Source organism: Bos mutus, chromosome 9 (genome assembly GCF_027580195.1).
Source record: "Bos mutus isolate GX-2022 chromosome 9, NWIPB_WYAK_1.1, whole genome shotgun sequence".
Lineage (NCBI taxonomy): Eukaryota > Metazoa > Chordata > Mammalia > Artiodactyla > Bovidae > Bos > Bos mutus.
The window spans coordinates 70892669-70907689 of record NC_091625.1 but is presented as its reverse complement, the minus strand read 5'-3'; the positions used below and the strand labels follow the sequence as shown (position 1 = coordinate 70907689).

At 40.2% G+C, this 15021-nt stretch overlaps 1 protein-coding gene across 3 annotated transcripts in view; it reads left to right on the top strand.

Moving 5' to 3' along the window:
• Positions 1-1516: 1516 nt before the first annotated feature.
• LOC102269960 (pantetheine hydrolase VNN2) overlaps positions 1517-15021 on the top strand; it is a 29139-nt gene continuing 15634 nt past the window's right edge. For all 3 annotated transcript variants that reach the window (XM_014478900.2, XM_070376686.1, XM_005887737.3), the window contains exons 1-2: positions 1517-1739; positions 1860-1990. In XM_014478900.2, coding sequence (XP_014334386.2) covers positions 1527-1739; positions 1860-1990 — 344 coding nt within the window. In that variant the 5' untranslated portion in view covers positions 1517-1526. The remainder of the gene's footprint in view (positions 1740-1859; positions 1991-15021) is intronic.

Below are 15021 nucleotides of genomic sequence, written 5' to 3'. Positions count from 1 at the left end.
CTCCAATTCCTGTCCTATAAAGTGTTTGTGTTACACACTCTCTAGACTCTAAAGGCACTCATGATTTACTGTATGAAAATAGATGATAAAAAATCTCTTCACATTATCCATTAAAAGACTTGAACATTTTTCTAAAAAAATTATTTTCAGTATTCTATTCTATATAGGTAATAAGTTATTTCTTTACTAAACATTTCTATTCAATGCAGAACATTTGGGCAGACCTGGTTTATAACCTTTAGACCTCACCTATATCAAGAATTTTATTTATTTGTTTCTACTGTTTTATGCTGTTTAAAAGTATTTGAAAGAAAGACAGATTAAAAACCAAAATCAAACAGACAAATAAACAAAATGCACTAAATCCTTGTGTGATAGAATTGGACTGGAGAAGGGAGAATATGGATGTCCTAGGAAGGGCCAGCTTCCCTGGTGGCTCAGATGGTAAAGACTCTGCCTGCAATGCAGGAGACCTGGATTCAATCTCTGGGTCAGGAAGACCCCTGGAGAAGGAAATGGGAACCCACTCCAGTATTCTTGCCTGGAGAATCCCATGGACAGAGGAGCCTAGTGGGCTACAGTCCATGGGGTCGTGAAGAGTTGGACATGACTGAGCGACTAACACTTCCACCTCTTTCAGAAGGTTATCAGTGGTCACATAATGTATGTGTATGTGTGTTTTAAAGCTCATTTTTGTGGTCATTTGCCCCTAAAAAAATGAAAATTCCATTTTATCTGAGTTTACAACAGAGGTGATCTTTGTAATGACTAGCCCAAGTGAGATACTTCCCCTTCCCTTGCATCTATTTCCAAAGAGAAAGGAAGGAAGGAAATGAGTGGGGGAGGAAGGAGGCTTTTCTCCCTAAGGACAGAGGCTCCCTAAGGAGAGGTTCTTGATTTCTCTTCTGGCCAAACACCAGGGACCAGCTCCGGGAGGATCAGTGCTTTGGGCACTAAGGTTGCAACAATGAGCAAACCAGACACAAAATCTTGTTTTTATGGAGTGCACATTCAGAGTCTTTAATAAGTAAGTCAGAGTGTTGATCTGGGTGAATTTTGCCCCCAATATCACCCTGTACTGCATTCTCCTAGTAGTAAATATTTTTTAAATTTTCTCATCTTCTGAAAATAAACACAATGTAGATCCTTCAACAGAACAGAAAAAAAATTATTATCTGGTTTTTGTAATTTTTAAAACTGATATTTATTGTATCATGGTTTTCACATGAGAGTTAATTTAGTTAACTATTTTCTTTCTATTAATAAAAGGGTACAATTGTGTTATATTTGAATTCTTCTTTTGAAATGTGTCATTACACTTTATCAATAGTACATGTTGTACAGTCCTTGTAATACTTTTTGATTGTATTCATGGAACTGAAATTTTTTTCCTCCAAAATGATGAGACATAATATTCATGAGATTATAAGATAAGAGCTGGCAGTCACATGTTACATAAATGTTCCTTCCTCTATAAATACTACATGAATGTTACTTTCACTTGCAGAACTCAGGATACCCTGGCCATGATCACTTCCTCTTTACAAACCTCTGTGGCAGTTTTTGCCCTAATAATTCTACATGTCAGCACTCTGGATACTTTTAAAGCTGCAGTGTATGAACATGCTGTCATACTGCCAAATGACACAGAAACACCTGTTTCTCCAGATGAGGCCTTGTTCCTCATGAACAAGAACATAGATATTCTGGAGAAGGCAATTAAGCAGGCAGCTGAGCAGGTATTCTTTTATTTCTGCTAATCGTAATTCATAAGACAGGCATGAGAGCTGATGAAGACTGGAGTGTTGAATTGTCTGTATACACAGATAAATAATTTTGATTTAACTTGTTTTGAGCAGGGTGCTCAGATTATCGTGACCCCAGAAGATGCACTTTATGGATGGAAATTTACCAGGGAAACCATTTTCCCTTATCTGGAGAATATCCCAGATCCTCAGGTGAACTGGATTCCATGTCAAGAACCCCACAGGTATTTGAAACATCCTATTTTTAAAAAAATATTTGCTTATTTATTTAGGCTATGCTGGGTCTTTGTTGCAGCATGCAGACTTCTCCAGTTGTGATGCCTGGGCTTCATTGCCCCACAGCATGTGGAGTCTTAGTTCCTTAGATCCCAAACCAGTGATAGAACCTGCACCCCCTATACTGGAAGGTGAATTCTTAATCACTGGACCACGAGGGAAGTCCCAGTCATAGTTGTTTGTACAAAGTACTGTGATTCTCTAAAATGCATATGCTTACTACAGAAAATGATGAATCCTAACTGTTCATGTATGTGGTATAAGTTTTATATATATATATATATATAGACATTCATTTGATTTTTTAAAATTGTACTTAGATACCATTTAACAATTATTTATAATCTAATATGCTTATTAAATTTGGAGAAATATATAAATATTTATCATTGGGATTAGAAACTAAGGGGAAGACAATCTCATGAATATAAATAGTAAATTAATTTCTGAAGTAGACAGTGGGTTGTGTTCAGAAAATATTCCAAGGTCTCTTGTTGGGGTCCTTTAACGGACCAGAACCTGGTGGTCCAGAGTCGATGATAAGAAAGTGAAAGAGAGAAAGAGGCTGATATTCCCTGGTTTATGCAGAGAACCAATAAAGCCCTTGACACAGGGTTTGCATTGCTCACGAAGGCACTGGGCACCCTCTTGAGGGGGTGAAGGCACAGGGTGCCTTCTTGAGAGGGTCTTAGAAGCCTGGAGAGTGAGCATGACGGGTTTCTATGCTCCAGAGAATTAGCCAGAAAGAGAGAGAAACAAACAACACGAGGACCTAAGCTCTGATGGAGCAAAGGTGCTTTAATAATTTTTCTGTGAGTATATATAGGCTGGGATACAAGAAGTTTCTTTCGACTATGATAAAGATCAGAAAACCAAAAGTACAGTAACCGTTACCAAGGGAACAAGGGATTAATAATGGTCACAAGGTCAGGAGACAATCCATATGTCAAGAAAGGGGATCGAGACTAAGCAATTCTGTCATAAAGAGAATGTTTACTAAAGGAGATTCAAGCCTGTCTCACACAATGACCTCAGTTCCTGGGAGCAGCGTGCTGTTCTGCTTAAAAAGAAACAAAGGACTTGTGAGAAACAGCACGTAGGAATCCTCCTGTTAAACATTCCCTGATAATTCCCCCTTATTTATTTATAATATTTGTAAAAAGAGTTCTGACCATTAGAGTTTGTTTAGTTTTAACAATTTTTGTGTGAAGGCAAAGGTAGATGACAAATATAATTGTCAAGACAGTCACCAAAATTACAGTTCCAGACCCAATGCTGTGAGTAATGCTTTGAAACCATCCGCGTGGGTCTAGCCCAGATAATTGATCAGCTAGTTGTTCAGCTAAAGTTTTAAAATTAGTGGAAGAGGGCAGATTGCTGGAGTCTAGCCCCGGTTGGATCCAGGAATTCCCTCAGGATGACGGCATCGCGATTGAGGGATAGCAAAGGCTGAGAGATTTATTAGATGCTCAATAATAACTGGTTTACACGGGAAAAAAATAAAGTTCTTGACACTGAACTTGCCCTGACCACGGAGGCCGCAGGCGCCCTCTTGAATAGCGGAAGGTGTCTCACTTTAGGCACCTTCTCGAGTGGGTCTTAGAAGCCCAGGCAAATAAGTGGTCGCAGAGGACCCCCTGCGCTCCAAATTATTTTGGCATGAAGGAAGAATAGAAGAGAAAAAGAGGAAAAGGAAACAAGAAAGAATGACACGGGGAGACCAAGCTTCGGTGAGCAAGGCCCATAGCTTTATTTTCAACAGGGGCTTTTATACCCTAAGTTGCACATAGAGGATAATAGAGGATGTGAAATCACGCAAAGTCAGCAATCTTTGATCCTTATCAAAACCAGGGTTTCTTTCCTGCAAATTTATTGTGTACAAATGGTTTAGGTGATCTACATCATCTTCTGGCCAGAAGGCCTATTAACATTTTATGACTCTTGACAAAGGTTTGTCAATCCATAAGACTTATTTTCTCTAAGAGTAATTATTTTAAGGTTTGGTGCCATCCTCCGAAGGTATTAGATAAAGTTGCATTCCTACAGGGCAGAGGTGCAGTGGGTTTACAACAAAGGAAAGAATTTATTACCTTAAGGGTCTAAAGTTGCTAACACCAAGGCCACTACTTATTTTTTCTACATTCCAACTATATTAATTAATACACATTCAAGGATACAATACAGAGTATGTGGAAACTTGGCAGCAAGCATTGGCTCATCAATGAAATCTTTTACTAGTTTTATTCTGACAGTTTCTAACTCTCTGAGAGGCTCTAAGCTATTTGAATATCTTAAGCTTCCCATGCCTCTCGAGGCTGAGAGACTGTAAACAATCGTATGCATAGCTGTAAGAGTCCGGGTAAACTTGTCAGGCGAGTTAGAGAGCTATCTGAGGGGTTTGGATTTAAACACACCTAATGCCCAGGAACTCATTAACTGGAGCTGTAAGTTAACTCTGTATCAGAGAGAGCGAGATGGTGGTGGGAGACAGCCCCCAGTAAAGTCAGAGGTGAGAGCACAAAGCAGTAAAGTAGGCAGACTCTGGTTTTGGGGGGTAGATGCTTGAGAATATCCAGGGGGACTCCTGAGGCTCGATCCTGCCTTTGCATATGCCAAGCCTCCTTTTTCATGACCTTTGCCACAGGTGGAGCTCCTCACGCTGGCTCCCGACAGCAGATTATTGGAAAAGGTTTCAAATATTTCTTTTTGTAATAATTGTACATTCAGAGAGGCATTATCATGTATGCTTTGTAAATGAAATTTGATTTGTTCCCAGTTGTAGGCACTATTATTGAAATGAACAGGAGTAACACAAAATTGAGTAGAATTCCAATCACATTTTAGCATCACCTGTTTTTGTACATCTGTTAATTGATCTCCAACCAATTTGATGGCTGTTTTTAGTTCCTGTATTTCCTCTTGAATATCCTCATCTATCTAAGCCTGAGTGGCCCACCATCTTTAGTCCAATTTTGAATAAAATCATGTGTTTGAATTGAGGTTTGTAAAGCAACATCAGTGACAGCAGCAGTGGTGCAAATAGCTGTTAATCCCAAAATGCCAAAAATCAGCCATCCAATGAATCGTTTAGATCGTCGGAGCAATTTAGTAAATAACCTGGAAGCAAGTCCAGCCATGGGACCTTCTTTCCAGGGACGCTGGAGATTTATTGGTAACCACAGACTATGTCGAGATCGAAGAATCAAAACGGAGTCATTTCGCAAGGAAATAGAGGAGTTAAGACAAGTATATAACTTACAATTTATGCAAGTTTCAGAACGTAAAGTCTTATTGAATTGTAAATTTCAATTTACAATTTTGTATAGCTACAACAAAAGTAAGTGGAACACAGGTTTGTATACAATATGATTGATTATAGCGAAAGAAATAATTGCTATGGCTACGACTGGTCCCTGTGAAATGTCCCGTCCAAGTCCCAAGTTCCTCGGTGCTTGCAGCAAGTTTCCAGATGTCCCATTGTTCAGGCCCAATCTGTTTATCAAGGACAATCCAAGGACGAGGGGGGGGGCACTCCACCGTCAAGCCACCCAAGAAGTCCTCTGTCATGGTAATGCTCCATTGTAGTCTTAGTAACCTTCTATGCTACTTGAGTAACATAATCACACACAGGCTGTTAATATCATCTGAGCAGTTAGATAACCACATACCATCGGGTCCCCAATAGTCAATTGTATGATTAGCCATAAACATTAATTTTCCTAATTTGGCCTGACATTTGTCCCAATGAACAGGAATATATTTAAAGTTCTTATTGGTAAACCCTTTGCATAGTGTTCTTTGTTCTTTCTTTAATTCTTTCCCTAAAGTTTCAGTAGTATAAACATGGTTCATGGACAAAGAAAGGGCAGTAAATAATCCAAGCAATGAGTGGAAGTTCTTTTTTGGAGGCAGGACGAAAGCCCAAGTTTGTTGATTAACATTAATACATAATTGTGTTGGGCCCATGCATAAAGGAAGGATATCATGGCAAGAGAAATGTTAATTAGTCTTCCTTCTTTCTCAGGATGAGACAGCTCCTCCAAGCTCCAAGGAGGGGGCACGTATCATTAGTGGATACGATTGGTCCTATATCTGTCCATTCAATAAAAAAGGGGGGTTAGGTGTATAAGCCCAATAAATGTGATGAATCAAGTCAGCCTGAACAGGGGAAGCAAAAGCAAGCAAAGCAAGCATAGTGTGTGTGTGTGGGGGGGAATATATATATATATATATGTAATTCCAAGGCATTCCCTGTTGAGAAACCAGATTTTCAGCTTGATTAGTAAGGGTTTTTATCTGTCCCCAAGTAGGGAGATCATAAGGTCAATGACGTCGAGTGCGGTGTTTTTTGGAAATTTTTAAAGCTGCCATGGCTTGTATTGGAATTTCTTCTTCCTAGGGTTTTTGTTGTTTTGTCTCTAGTTTGAATGTTGGGGGCCCCCTTTGGTTGAATCTTCCGAAGAGGAAGCCATCTGAGTTCGTTGGATCCATCTGGAGAAATAGAAGCATACCCTTTTCCCTGTAAGATTAGTTTCTTAGATTTCCATTGATTAGTTAACCCATCTTGATACCAAACAGGCAAAGGAATGGAGGTGTCCTTCAATGTCTTGAAATGTTTTTCTGCTTTTGTTAAAATATTTCCTTGTGGTAAGTTTAAAAAATTTAAAACAAATAAAGCTATATTAACAATAGTTATAGAAAGAAAGGAAAGCGATAATGATGAAAATATTCCTAGGAAATATTTCTGTCCAAAAGAAAAAAAATCATCTAGCAATCTGTTTGGGGACTGGTATTTGGCTGTGGTTTTGAATTATTGGGTTGATTGCCTCAACATTTCATGCAAAGATGGGCTCGATAAAGGACAGAAATGGTATGGACCTAACAGAAGCAGAAGATATTAAGAAGAGATGGCAAGAATACACAGAAGAACTGTACAAAAAAGATCTTCACGACCCAGATAATCACGATCGTGTGATCACTGACTTAGAGCCAGACATCCTGGAATGTGAAGTCAAGTGGACCTTAGAAAACATCACTACGAACAAAGCTAGTGGAGGTGATAGAATTCCAGTTGAGCTATTCCAAATCCTGAAAGATGATGCTGTGAAAGTGCTGCACTCAATATGCCAGCAAATTTGGAAAACTCAGCAGTGGCCACAGGACTGGAAAAGGTCTGCTTTCATTCCAATCCCAAAGAAAGACAATGCCAAAGAATGCTCAAACTACCACACAATTGCACTCATCTCACACACTAGTAAAGTAATGCTCAAAATTCTCCAAGCCAGGCTTCAGCAATATGTGAACCGTGAACTTCCTGATGTTCAAGCTGGTTTTAGAAAAGGCAGAGGAACCAGAGATCAAATTGCCAACATCCGCTGGATCATGGAAAAAGCAAGAGAGTTCCAGAAAAACATCTATTTCTGCTTTATTGATTATGCCAAGGCCTCTGACTGTGTGGATCACAATAAACTGTGGAAAATTCCAAAAGAAATGGGAATACCAGACCACCTGATCTGCCTCTTGAGAAATTTGTATGCAGGTCAGGAAGCAACAGTTAGAACTGGACATGGAACAACAGACTGGTTCCAAATAGGAAAAGGAGTATGTCAAGGCTGTATATTGTCACCCTGTTTATTTAACTTATATGCAGAGTACATCATGAGAAACACTGGGCTGGAAGAAGCACAAGCTGGAATCAAGATTGCTGGGAGAAATATCAATAACCTCAGATATGCAGATGACACCACCCTTATGGCAGAAAGTGAAGAGGAACTAAAAAGCCTCTTGATGAAAGTGAAAGAGGAGAGTGAAAAAGTTGTCTTAAAGCTCAACATTCAGAAAACAAAGATCATGGCATCTGGTCCCATCACTTCATGGGAAATAGATGGGGAAACAGTGGAAACAGTGTCAGACTTTATTTTTCTGGGCTCCAAAATCACTGCAGATGGTGACTGCAGCCATGAAATTAAGAGACGCTTCCTCCTTGGAAGGAAAGTTATGTCCAACCTAGATAGCATATTCAAAAGCAGAGACATTACTCTGCCAACAAAGGTCCGTCTAGTCAAGGCTGTGGTTTTTCCTGTGGTCATGTATGGATGTGAGAGTTGGACTGTGAAGAAGGCTGAGCATTGAAGAATTGATGCTCTTGAACTGTGGTATTGGAGAAGACTCTTGAGAGTCCATTGGAGTGCAAGGAGATCCAACTAGTCCATTCTGAAGGAGATCAGCCCTGGGATTTCTTTGGAGGGAATGATGCTAAAGCTGAAACTCCAGTACTTTGGCCACCTCATGTGAAGAGTTGACTCATTGGAAAAGACTCTGATGCTGGGAGGGATTGGGGGCAAGAGGAAAAGGGGACAACAGAGGATGAGATGGCTGGATGGCATCACTGACTCGATGGACGTGAGTCTAAGTGAACTCTGGGAGTTGGTGATGGACAGAGAGGACTGGCATGCTGCAATTCATGGAGTCGCAAAGAGTCGGACATGACTGAGCGACTGATCTGATCTGATCTGATATGGCTGTGGTTTTGAATTATTGGGTTGATTGCCTCAACCAGTATATACAATTAATAATATACTGTAACTACAAAAAGGAGAAATTATATTTTTGACACTGAATGGCCATGATATTCTTTAGACTCCAGAGAAAACTGATTAAAATAAAATCTTTTTTGAATTTGCAAAATTGGTTCTTCTTACACATGCAGTTAGGAAAAGGTTAACTTGTTAAAATACTTTTTTGGAGTTCCAATTCTGCCTGGGAAACAAAAACAGGCCTAAGAAAAAACCTAAAGTTAACTCTTATCATGTCCTTGGGATACACAGCCCACTCTATCTAGGACTCCAAATCCTGTCACATTGGATGTAAAATTTTGGCTATAAAATTTTGAGAAATAGTAGGACTGTTAAGCATACCTTGAGGTCACATAATCTACTGAAATCTTTTATGAGGCCCAATATGATTAGGATAAGGGAGAGAGAAAGTGAATCTCTCCTGGTCTAAAGGATGTAAAGGTACATTAAAAAAGCAATCTTGTAAATCAGTAATAATAATGTGCCAATTTTGAGGAATAGTAATAGGTGATGGGATCCCTGGTTGTAAAGCACCCATAGGTTTCATAGATGCATTAACTTTTCTAAGGTCTGTTAAGAGACGCCATTTGTTAGATTTCTTTTTTATAATAGGAATAGGAGGGTTCTAAGGAGAGTAAGATTCCTCAATATGTTTAATTCTAATTGTGTGTCTATAAGTTCTTTGAAAGTAAAAGAAGTCGCTCAGTCGTGTCTGACTCTTTGTGACTCCATAGACTGTAGCCTACCAGGCTCCTCTGTCCATGGGATTTTCCAGGCAATAGTACTGTAGTGGATTGCCATTTCTTTCTCCAGGGGATCTTCCCAACCCAGGGCTTGAACCCAGTTCTCCTGCATTGTAGACAGATGCTTTACTGTCTGAGCCACCAGGGAAGTCCTTAGTAGCCTGTAATTTTTCTTTCATAAGGGGCCATTGCTCTGTCCAAATAGGCTCGTCATTTTTCCAAGTTATTTTAATAATTGCTTTGTTTGTTAAATGAGCAGTGGCCCTAAGAGAAAACGTGGAATGTATGTCTGAGTTTGCCATAGCATAAGTAAGTCCCTTCCTGTTAGATTAAGGGGTGCATCTATCACATAAGGTCTTAATGTTGCAGGCTGGCCTTTCGGTCCTTTGTATGGGTAGATTTGAACATTTTGATAAACTTCTTGTGCTTTGGTTTGAGAAATTTCTGCAGTTTGGCAAGAGATTTTTTGTATAGGTGCACTCTCAAGGGGGTAAAGGCACAGGGCGCCTTCTCGAGAGGGTCTTAGAAGCCCAGGCAGGAGAGTGAGCATGACAGGTTTCTACGCTCCAGAGAATTAGCTGGGGAGAGAGAGAGAGAGAGAGAGAGAGAGAGAGAGAGAGAAAGAGAGAGAGAGAAACAAAAACGACATGGGGACCTAAGCTCTGATGGAGCAAAGGTGCTTTAATAATTTTTCTGTGAGTATATATAGGCTGGGGTACAAAAAGTTTCTTTCGACTATGATAAAGATCAGAAAACCAAATGTACAGCAACTGTTACCAAGGGAACAAGGAATTAATAATGGTCACAAGGTCAGGAGACAATCCATATCTCAAGAAAGGGGATCGAGACTAAGCAATTCTGTCATAAAAAGAATGTTTACTAAAGGAGATTCAAGCCTGTCTCACATAATGACCTCAGCTCCTGGGAGGTTTAAGTTCCGCTTAAAAAGAAACAAAGGACTTGTGAGAAACAGCACGTAGGAATCCTCCTGTTAAACACCTCCCTGACAGTCTCTATTGATGGTACCAGACTTCAGTTTCATAGTCTCTCTGCTCTAGAATCTGTTTCCCTTTGCAGAAAGACCTGAATCATAAGACTTTTATGCTTTGACATTTTGCCGTTTCCTAGGCTCATAAAGCTAAATTTCCTGGGGTAAATTAATTTAGAAACTTTCCAACATAAAATATTTAATATATATGTGTATTAATATATAACTTCTACTATCTACTAAGGCTTGAATTATTGAGGTACAGGTTGCACACTTCTATACTTCATACTCATTCTTTCTCAACTCTCAGATCCTCTCACCATCTCTTACCCTTTTATACTTTTTTTTCACTCTGGTACCTCAAATTAAGTTTATTAAATATTCCTCTGCCGTGCTTTTGCTGGCGATTATGGAGACCATGCTTTTTGAGGCATTACTGAGAAGTCTGAAGCTTAAGTAAGGGTTATCAGAAAATGGCTTTTCTCAGCTCTAAAGAGCTTAACCACAATGAGGAGAATATTGGGTTCCATGACAGTCAGCAGCTCCACTTTCCTGTTCTTCTTGTTCTGAGCTGATGCTCCCCATGGTGTTTGTTGTGGAAGAAAAGGGGCGACAGCTGGACAGTCTTTCTGACTAGAAGTTTTGAGAAGGGGACAATCCATTTATTTTTCATCTCACAGTAGGATTCTGAGATGGATTTCTTAGTTAAAAAAAAACAACAACATATTTTGCCAATGTATGGGCTAGTCAAATATCACAGTAGCTATGAAAACTGGTGAAGGTTGGCATGCTAAGTTGCCTCAGTTGTATCCAACTCTTTCTGACCCCATGGACATTAGCCCACCTCCTCTGTCCATGGGATTCTCCAGGCAAGAATACTGGAGTGGTTTGCCATGCCCTCCTCCAGGGGATCTTCCTGATCGAACCCACATCTCTTATGTCTCTTACATTGGCAGGCTTATTCTTTACCACTAGAGCCACATGATGAAGGTTGGAGGAAAGGTCTATTCCAGGTGGAATAGAGGTATTTACCTCTATTCCTCGTTCATAGCTCTATGAAATAAAGCATTGAAATATCTCTTTCATAGCTCTATGCTACAAAAAAAGAAATTTTGAAAGAAAATGGGTTTGCACTGTCATCCAGTGTTCAGTTCAGTTCAATCGCTCAGTCGTGTCCGACTCTTTGCAACCCCATGAATTGCAGCATGCCAGGCCTCCCTGTCCATCACCAACTCCCAGAGTTCACTCAAACTCACGTCCATTGAGTCTGTGATGCCATCCAGCCATCTCATCCTCTGTCGTCCCCTTTTCCTCCTGCCCCCAATCCCTCCCAGCATCAGAGTCAACTCTTCACATGAGGTCATCCAGTGTAGTCACTTTAATTCAATGGCAACCCACTCCAGTACTCTTGTCTGGAGAATCCCATGGACGGAGGAGTCTGGGGTTGAGGCTAACTTCACTTTTCATTTTCATGCATTGAGAAGAAAATGGCAACCCACTCCAGTACTCTTGCCTGGAGAGTTGGGACGTGATCTCGCACAGAGTTGGACGTGACTGAAGCGACTTAGCAGCAGCAGCAATGCCACTTATTGAGCACCTGCTATATACCAGATACTATTTTAAGAATAGGAGATATAGCACTTATTAAAGCAAAGTCTTTGCCCTTCCCATGGCTTATGAATATTCTTGTGGGGGAAGATAGATGTAAACAAATCATTTATTATGTAGAATGTCATTTGGAGATAATAATGGGGTGTTGATGGAAGAAAACAAGTACAATCTAAAATCATATTTTATTTGGGACTTTACCAAGGCCTTAAGCCTGGGATCCAGTGGCTCAGATACTTCTTTGGACTGTTCCAAAGAGGTAAGGGAGGAGCCAAGATATATAGGGGTTTTTGCAACACCCCCCACCTCCAAGAAAAAACCAAACAAATAAAAGTAAACAAAGTAGTCCCACACCAAAGGTTACTGCTAATGGTTAGGACTAAGAACTTCTACTTTAGGGGGCTAGCTTCAATCCCGGGTCAAGGAACTAAGATCCTACAAACCATGCTTCATAGCCAAAACAAAATTCTCCAAACAAACAAAAGAGTGACTCCCAAATGTTTGGCCTAAGCAGTTGGAGACACAAACTTGCCATTTATGGACATAGGGAGTGTTGGTGAACCAATTGGTTCCTCTTGTCCAGGCACTGGAAAGCCAATCTACTGATACAAGGTTGTGGTGAAGGAAAGCTCAGTGTCCAGCCAGGAATACCAGTGGCTAATGCTCAAAAGAACCAAACTCCCGATGGATTTTAGGGAAGGGTTTTTAAAGGCAAGGTAAGGGAGAGAGTTGCAGGGCATGTGATCAGCTTATGCACAATTCTCTGGTTAGTTAATGGAGAGGTAACAGGATGATGTCACAGGGGTTAACATCATCAGTCCTCAGATTCCAGCCAGTCTGGCCGCTACATGCTCATGGCCTTCATGCACTTAGCTTTTTCCATCTGGTGAGGGTTTTAGTGTCTGCAAAACAACTAGGAATGTGTGTCAGACACTGGTTTTTATGTCCTCAGGGGAAGGCCTAACATTCTGTGCTCCTGTATGCCTGATCCATTGTTTAAATTGTTACCAGTCCTCCTGGCCCAACTGCTATTTTTTTGTTACTATGTCTTTACATTCTTACAATCATTTATTCTTGAGTTAAATTTTTGTGACGCAGGGGAGGCCTAGGAGACTAAAGTTTTTCTACAAAAAAGAGGCAGGTAGAGGATATGGCAGGGTGGGGGTGGGGTGGGGAGTCTGTCCTGGTTAGGTGGCCTAGGGTCCTGGTCGGTTACAGGAGCACTGAAGGAATAGCAAGTCTGGGATGGAACTATGGAAATCAATTTTGTGCATCTGAAGTTTGAGCTTTAATTTAATAGACATCCAAGTGGAAATGTAACCCTGGCAGATATATATTTGAGTCTGGCATGAAATACAAGGTCAGGGTTGGAGGTAGAAAATCAGGGAGAAAAACATTTTCAAATTAGTTTTATTAACATGGATAAGAGTACTTATCAATCCATTTTTCATTTATTCATTCACTCATTCACCTGTGTAACCAGCAAATGTCTAGAGATCTACAGTAAGGAAGCAGAAATGCAGTCATGAGAAAGAGTCATCTGGTGTTTGAATTTAAACTGCCTGTTAAATGCAAGCTCCAGAATACTTGCTGCTGCTAAGTCACTTCAGTCGTGTCTGACTCTGTGTGACCCCATAGACGGCAGCCCACCAGGCTCCCCCGTCCCTGGGATTCCCCAGGCAAGAATACTGGAGTGGGTTGCCATTTCCTTCTTCAGTGCATGCAAGTGAAAAGTGAAAGTTAAGTCGCTCAGTCGTGTCCGACTCTTAGCGACCCCATGGACTGCAGCCTACCAGGCTCCACCATCCATGGGATTTTCCAGGCAAGAGTACCGGAGTGGAGTGCCAGAACACTTAATTATGTTTTAAAAATCAAAAGTGAATCTTATCAGATTCTCATTGGTGAGGTCATGAATGTACTTTGCCAGTGGCAGTTCAAATCAGGAACCGTCTATAAATATCTAAGTAAATCTGGGTCCCCCATAATCTCAGTTTTTTTTCAAATCACATTGTGCTCAATGAAACACATGTCATAATGTAGTTTATAGGATGGATAAATAGGTAATTATTTTGAGACATGCTTTTATAGATTTCCTCTTATTTGCTTTCTACAAATAAAGTTCATATTCAAACCTACAAAGCTTTAGGAAATAAAATAAAATATCTATCATCTATAAAAGAATAGTGGTTGCATTTTTAAATATTGATAATCATACTTAGTTTAAAAAAGATATCCTAGCATGGCGCTCACTCTATTCCTTTCACATTTAGTGTGACTATTCTCAAGTAATATTAATTACTTATCAATAAAGCTATGCTGGGCTTCCCCGGTGGTGCTAGTGGTAAAGAATCTGCTGGCCAATGCAGGAGATGTAAAAGTCGTGGGTTCTATTCCTGAACTGGGAAGATCCCCTGGAGGAGGAAATGGCTCCCCATCCAGTATTCGTGCCTGAAGAGCCCCATAGATAGAGGAGCCTGTCAGGCTACAGTCTATGGGGTCGCTAAGAGTCAGACACAACTGACCATCTGAGCACACACAAAGGTGTGCCAACTCCACACTGGTCAGTAATGTTAAAGAGCAAAACTCTTGGTCCTCAGAGGAGGAAGAACTGTCTCAAAGAATGATCTGTTCACAGATGTAACCGCACGTCTGCATATTCTTTATTCTGGGTAAAACAAGAGACCTGTCAAGTACATTTTTTTATGTCCTTAATCATCTACAAACTTTGGAAAAAAATGTATTTCTATAGTAAGAACAGAAACATTAGTTTCATCATATAAAGTTATTCTGTTCATTGTAAAGACACAGTAGTCAGATTTTTCAATAAGCCATGCAAGCATTCCTTTTTACACTCATTTCAAATCCAAAGATAAGAATTATAGACTATTTTGCATAACTGCTACATGAGGCCACAGAGTCACAGCTAGAAAGAAAGGCACAAATGGAAAAATCATGTCCCTTCTTTTTTATTCTGCTGTTTGTCACTTCATTGTCTTGGAATCTCCAGAGTCCAAAGGTCACGGCCCTCAGAGCTGTGGTGCAGCTCTGCTGCTACCATTTCCAGG